The sequence below is a fragment of the Electrophorus electricus genome, chromosome 26 (genome assembly GCF_041902795.1).
Source record: "Electrophorus electricus isolate QZ-2024a chromosome 26, ASM4190279v1, whole genome shotgun sequence".
Classification (NCBI taxonomy): domain Eukaryota; kingdom Metazoa; phylum Chordata; class Actinopteri; order Gymnotiformes; family Gymnotidae; genus Electrophorus; species Electrophorus electricus.
The window spans coordinates 498,188-505,000 of record NC_137522.1 but is presented as its reverse complement, the minus strand read 5'-3'; the positions used below and the strand labels follow the sequence as shown (position 1 = coordinate 505,000).

Sequence of the window (6,813 nt, the reverse complement as noted above, 5' to 3'; positions counted from 1 at the left end):
GGCAAAGCATAGACATCAAAGGGTATTAAAAAAAAAGGCTTAATTTCATTACATTACTAGGCATATCATTTAAAGCAATTCAAGCAAAAGATGCAAACTTTTCCAACAAAAGAAAACATTCTTCAGTGTGAGATCGTAGCAGGAGGGCACTGTTGTTTTCGTTTCGATTTTTAGGCAGCATATTATGAATCTATGGTGCTAAATATAATTATCTCCAATAGGGAGCTCCCATTTCTGCTGACCCCCATCGGTCTGCATCATCGCAGTGTCAGGTGTGATCGTTTACACCTCTGATTCCTAATTGTCACATTCAGCCGACACAAATGCTGATGGATGCCGATGCACGAGCACGCTCCTGACACCTGTGTTCCACAGCAACATCGCAACATTCGCAGCAGCCTAACCCTACATCACACTCTCTTTTGCTTTGCTCTCGGCCAGAGCGGGGTGTGTGTCTGCGAAAAAGGCTACACTGAGGTCATGACCTCACACGGCTTCCTGGACTACTGCACAAAAACGCCGGGCGCAGACCACAAAAAGGCCGAGGCGAAGAACGGCGAGGGGCGCCCGAGACGCGGCCATATGCAGGACCAAAGCGGCCTCGGGGGCTGGGCCCTGCAGCCCGTGGGCCCTGGTGTGTAGAGCGCCATCTACAGGCACCTGCTGCTGCAGTGCTTCTCCTCGCCAGCCCTGGGGTCAGTGGGATGAAATGCCAAAGGCAGGGCAGTTCATGGTTTCCCCAGGTCTGCGACAGAGAACTGCTGGCCGGCTGACTTTTACATTGGTTTAGTTTTCTTCAACCGGTTCCATAAAGGTCCATCTTTCCATGTTTGAGTCGTGCAGTAAAGATGTACAACTGATCACAGATCAGTAAGTGAGGGTAATTTGTGCCATGCCAGATGGACGGATCAGGCTGTGGGTGTACACGCTGATGGTGGTGGGATTCCTCATGGTCCTCCTCATCATCACAATGTCCTTCCTGCTGTGGTGAGTGTAGTTCTTTGGGTTGGACAGTCTGATGTTTTGATATATAAACAAACTATCAATCATCCTACAGACACAGCATTTCCTAGTAACATGTCATCCTCTAGTGGTGTACTTTGGAAGAGCAAGAGCGCAATTTCTAGTCGGTTTTGTGTGTGTGTGTGTGTGTGTGTGTGTGTGTGTGTGTGTGTGTGTGTGTGTGTGTGTGTTTTCTTCCAGTAAAAGCCCCAAGGACAGTCCAAACGCCTGCAGCTCCCAGAAAGCTCTGACGTTTGCTTATGATGGAGATGCAGACATGTGACCACTCTGTCACTGGCCTGCAGTTCCAGCTTGTGCTGCTCGGAGCTGCTGAGCCAGACGCAGGTCAATCCAGTGCAGCAGATGCTGTGAAGCACACAGTGCTCTTAAAACACTCCTCGTGCCTCTAAATGTGACCTGTGTGTTGTTGTGGACCAATCTCTAAGGCCCTTTTGGATGTTTGCAGTCAGGTTTGGTTATTACAAAACAGGTGTATACAAGGCTAAGCAGAGTTGTAATGATGAAAAGATGGTAGATAATATGTCTATAATGTGACCATTGCGTTTTCTCTAGCGTCTGAAATCATGATGTGTTAACGCGAAAAAAAAAGAATAAACCCATTTTAGTCAAATTAGGTTGCGTTTATGCACTATGTTAGTGCAGTATCCAGTGTGTCACTCTATATTAGTGCATTCTCTCTCAGTCTTCACATTGTAAACTTACACTTCAGTGGTTTTTATGCCACAGGATGCTGGGTGACACTTGGCTTTTTTGTGTGAGTTTAGTTGTTTTTTTTTTAACTGATTGACATTTGAATTGCATTAAATCCTGAAATTTCATTCATCACGGCTGTGGCTTAATTCAAACCTGAAAGCAGGATTCAATCAGATAACATTTGGAGTAGTCGTTTAAGTCTTTTGTGATACTTGTCACAGTTGTGTTTTGACTGGTTCATAAATAAATTAGAATCTTATACAAAAGGGATAAATCTGTTTTGATTCAGCAAGATATTGTAGTGTGTAGAACACACAAATATTTCCAGACATAATTTCTGATTAAAGGCACATCTGAAATTATGGTTTAGCCTATTTTAACATTCTCAACTCTATGCAAAGTGCAAATGTTATATAACCTATTTTGCAGCACTTCTCTTCATCTTGGGAATTTTCTCTCTGATAATAAAATAACCAGTTATTTAAATTTTTGTCAAGAGATTTTCAACGCACTCGAGTAGGCCAGCCAAAGTGGCGCCGACCCAACAACAACTTCTGTTAATTCGGTTTTGTAATATATTCTGCCAGATTATCCGTCTGGTGTGAATTTACATGCAGGCGTCACTGTGCAAACAGACGCGGGCCACTAGGTGGCGGTATAACGCAAGCTGAAAACAGCTCCTCAAGGCTTATTATCGCATCAGCATCAGGATAAATGCGGCTGGATCAGAAGATGGTTGAAGAAAGCGGAGCGGGTTTCAAGAGACGCTCAGAGCTCCAGGCGGCCTGCACTTCCTTCAACAAAGGAAACGTTTATTCCTTTTTTCCTTCGTCTTTGGAAAGAAACTGAGGAGGTGGGAAGTAGCACTAAAACACGCCCATTCATTCTCCAGGTACATCTGTATTCTTCGCTGGTTTCACACGTTGCATCAAACTGACGACAAACAGAATCACCAAAAGAAGCAAATCTGTGCAGGCCACCGCGCGCTCCGCGTGCCTGGGGTGGTGAAACGCGTGCGATAAGCCTCTCCAACAGACATGAGACTGGTTACGCTGATTTATGAGGCACGCTGGAGAGGACTTCTCATCCTCTAGAGGTTAAGACTTCCTTGATATGGAATTATTGTCCCTGTAGTTGAATTCACCTTGAGATCAAATCACCATTTAATACAAATACGCAACAAGGTTTTCTGGTTGTGGTTGGTTTGTTTGTTTGTTTGTTTAGATAATTGTATATTTTCATACCCATTCTGGGTTTTTTTTAACAAACATGTGAGCTTACATTCTCTAGTGACAGTTTTCATATTCAAATACATGGGAATTACTCAGTGGTCTGTAGACAGTGGTACCGCGTGAACCTGATCTAACAGTATTTCTAGGTTTACTTTGTCGTTTCTGTAACTATGAAGTCTAAGTTTTAATGTGTTAAACTCAACAGTCTGAAAAGCCGACCGGTCTCTAGCCTGCATCACCACTGAACGGCCGTGTCCCAGCAGCGCTACCTCCTCCTCTCCTCCGTCTGGAGAGGCTTGCATTAAAGATGAAGAGAGGAAGCACTCTCTCGCTCAGTGTCTGCGCGAGGCTTATCAGATGAGATAAGGCCTGGCGCTCGGGCCCCTAATAGCGTCTGTGCGCGCCAGGATTCTCCTCACGCGCGCGTGGAGCAAACAAACACATTGTCCAGCCGGAGGCCCATACATCACTCCCCGCGCGAGCTGGGCTGACCGCCTTCATTACACCCAGGAGCCGTGGCGCGCGCTGGGAGCACGGGGAGCGCTGGAAAGCTACACTGCAACACAGAACACGGAACTTACCTTGTATTAAAAAAAAAAAAAAAAACACACATTAAACTTTCAAATGTAAACCGCACCTGATTGAAGTGTCTGCATGCTGCGTTTTAAGCGCGTAAGAAAGAAACCCTTCGCCCTCGGTTATAGCACGCGTTAAATCAAACCACCTTATTAGCATCATCAGTAGCACTACTGCGATCACAAACCGACATGAAGCATCGAAGAGTGGGGGGAGAGGTCGGGGGAACGTGGAATGAGGAAAAAACTCCGTCCTTTATTTAGTAAACCCGCCTCCAGGCTCTGCTCTCGCATGGCTGCTCCATGGAGCGCGTGTGAGCGTGCAAGGAAATGAAGTCTGCCATTCGCTACTCTATTTAAAGTCCTCGCCCACAGAGACGAGGAAAGGGCTTAGCATGTTTTACACACACGCAGCGCGCACAAAACGCTGCTCTCCTCCTCACCTCTGCGTAATCACGTTTCATTCTCGCGCAGAAGTGAACGCGCGTCTGGGAAACGGGCTGAGCGCGATCCAAATGGGCTGCCTCTTCCCAAAGTAACTTTGGTATCGGAAGAACTTACTTCAGACCCTCTCGCTCATGAAACCTGAATAAGAGATCTGTTATCTCGGTGACAGGCCGCTTTCTCCTCTGATCTCATCTCCCATTTGTTTTCTGCCGCAGTTTAATCAGCTGGTGTGCGAGCGCGCGGGCCCGGGTTTCCCGTTGTGGATCAATAGAGGTATTGATGAGAGTCCGATAGAGGCCGCTGGAGCGACCTGTCTCTTCACGACCCAAATCGATCTCATTTTCCCCAATCTGTCTGCATCAGGCAGCAGCCAGGCACCTCTGTGCTGCTCCCGGGGTCGGACGGGGCTCATCAGTCAGGCCTGGAGAACAGCCGGAGCTGTTATGAGTAGGCATCTGGACAGGTTGCTGAAATGATGCCACTCGCTCGGTATGTTTTACGCACACGTTGACAGTCCATGTCCATCATCGTCAGGAGAAAGGGCAGTTTTCAGCTCGCATGCTCCACAGCCAGACTCAAGCCTGTGTCTCTTTTGGTCCTTTTTAGGTGTTGAACTGTATCTGTTTTTATTTACTGTTTTGAACAGTAGATGCACAAACCCTAGGCTTAATTAATTTGATCATACCTTGACAAGTCCTTCCCTGAAATCTGTTATTTATTTCCTCCACAAAAGGTTAGTCTGACATGCAAACCTTAAAATACATATTCCTAGTGAAAAGGTTTACTGTTCTGTTCCTTTTGACGATGGTTTAATTACCCCTGAGTACAGATAGAAACAGCATTAAGGTTCCTTTGACATTCTTAATGAATGTCTTTGCGGTTTTTCCCTACCCCATTAAGCGAACCATATACCTGCTAATGATGTCACCCTCCCAGGTGTTTCAAAGCACCATCACACCTCTGTGTCTCCCTGTCTGTGTGCCCAGAGCACATTATGACTACAGTGAGTCACAAAAACCAATTTTTATGTTGTAAAACAAAGCAATCAATGTCCACATGTGCATAATTGGTTGGACGTGCAGCGCTACGCCTGGATGTCCACATCCACGAATGTGATTTCCTTTAAGTCCCTTATCACAGAGTTCAAAAACAAAGGAGCGTGACTAGGGAATATGACGGCGTTGTCTGTGAATGCTTTCTGAGAAGAGCGCTTTGGTAATTAAAGCTCCAGGCTACACATCACACACAGGTACTACATTCAATAACGTGTGAAGTGTTGCACATGTAACATTTATCGCTTGAACTCCTCTTTGTCAATTCCACCTGCCAATAGTGTTGTCAAGACAAAGCAATTGCATAAGAGCTAGAGGGAGGTATTACTGTAGCTAATGTTGCCCTAACTGTGGAAGAGCGCTGAGTTATTGAGGTTTGGTGGCGCGTTATTCATCTTTTGCAGACACGGTTAGGTGGAATGGTTCTAAACAGAGAGCCATAAAATGGAACAGACTGCTGAAGTCCGTTCTGAATGAAAGCATTTATCCTTACCTTCCTTAAGAGAGCAAGGATGCATGCTAGGAAAATGGAATTAGTGCTGTTGCAGGAATTTATGTTGTTCTTGTAAAACTGCATACTGCCTTATTACATGAAGCCATTTTTTAAAAAGTGCTTTACAAATAAAGTTTATTATTTTATTACTTGTTGCATTTTTTGATATGTTTATAAACATGGCGACAAAACGCCATGCAAAGAAGTCCAGTCACAAAACGGCTGGCTATGAAAAGAAGAAAAACTGATACAGAGAGAGGATGGAGTGATACAATGGATTCCCAAATCCCACATCGGATTTGATCTTCCCGCTTGTGATGCTGGGAGTTCTGTAATTACGGTAAAGTGTCAAGCCATGAGAGTCCTTGACCCACTTCTGACGTCTTACCGCCGTGAGCGAGTACGCGAATGTCCTCTCCCTCCATCTATTCTCTATCTGCCTTTCTTCTCATGCTTGGGCCTCAGAAAAGCGGGAAACTTGTGGGAAAAATTGAACGCATACATGCCGTTTTTGTGAGAACGACCGGAGCGGTTCACGAAGCGACAGCTCGGTCCAGCCGACTCAGTCTTGCTTCCTCTCAATGCCGTGTCCGACACTTGGCCTGGCAGACCTCTTATCGTCTGCCTAAGCCAGACAATTCCGTGGCATACTGCAGCACGCTCGGAACCGCGAGGCTTTTTGCTGCCTGCAGAGAGGCAGCGGCCAGTTTGGATTTCATCTGAGCCGTTCCTTTCCTAAGAAGAGAGTTGATGGTGTTGCTCTGGGCCACGTTCGATGGTTGAACATCCCTCTTTTAATGGCAGGCCATAAACGCGCCGTGGGCGTGACCGCGTCCTGCCACTTCCTGGCCCGGGGCCTGCACAGAACTCAGATAAAAGTTGTGAATGGCTGCCTCTGAGAGGCAGTCCACTGATCCCTCTGTCACGGCAAGACATCTTTACGACAGTGTTGAGTTTATGATGCGGCATGGCATCAAATGTTCTCTAAAAAAACAGTGATAACCTTTGGACTAGAATGAACATCCGAGTCATTGGACAGGCCGAGCCAATCTGAACTTAGATGCAGCATAATTGATACATCAGAAAACTCATCATGCAGTAACAGCCACTCCACTGGTTTTTTCAAACCACTGCAAGCATCAGCGAGTGTCAGTGAAAAGCCCAGGGGACAGAAGGCAGATCTCACGCCTATTCTCCTCCAGCACCAGCCGAGAGTGCCGCATGCTCTTAAGGTTAATTAGAAAAACTATCAGTGTTTTCCCAGAACAGATGCAGCTGTGGAGTCCCAGGCCTCTGGT

The 6,813-nt window shown here is 46.2% G+C and overlaps 1 protein-coding gene across 1 annotated transcript in view; it reads left to right on the top strand.

The window, feature by feature from the left end:
* Positions 1 to 2,401, top strand: part of thsd7bb (thrombospondin, type I, domain containing 7Bb) — a 60,198-nt gene extending 57,797 nt beyond the window's left edge. The window contains exons 26-28 of the mRNA XM_081708622.1: positions 442 to 634; positions 900 to 987; positions 1,204 to 2,401. Coding sequence (XP_081564748.1) covers positions 442 to 634; positions 900 to 987; positions 1,204 to 1,285 — 363 coding nt within the window. The 3' untranslated portion in view covers positions 1,286 to 2,401. The remainder of the gene's footprint in view (positions 1 to 441; positions 635 to 899; positions 988 to 1,203) is intronic.
* Positions 2,402 to 6,813: the final 4,412 nt, after the last annotated feature.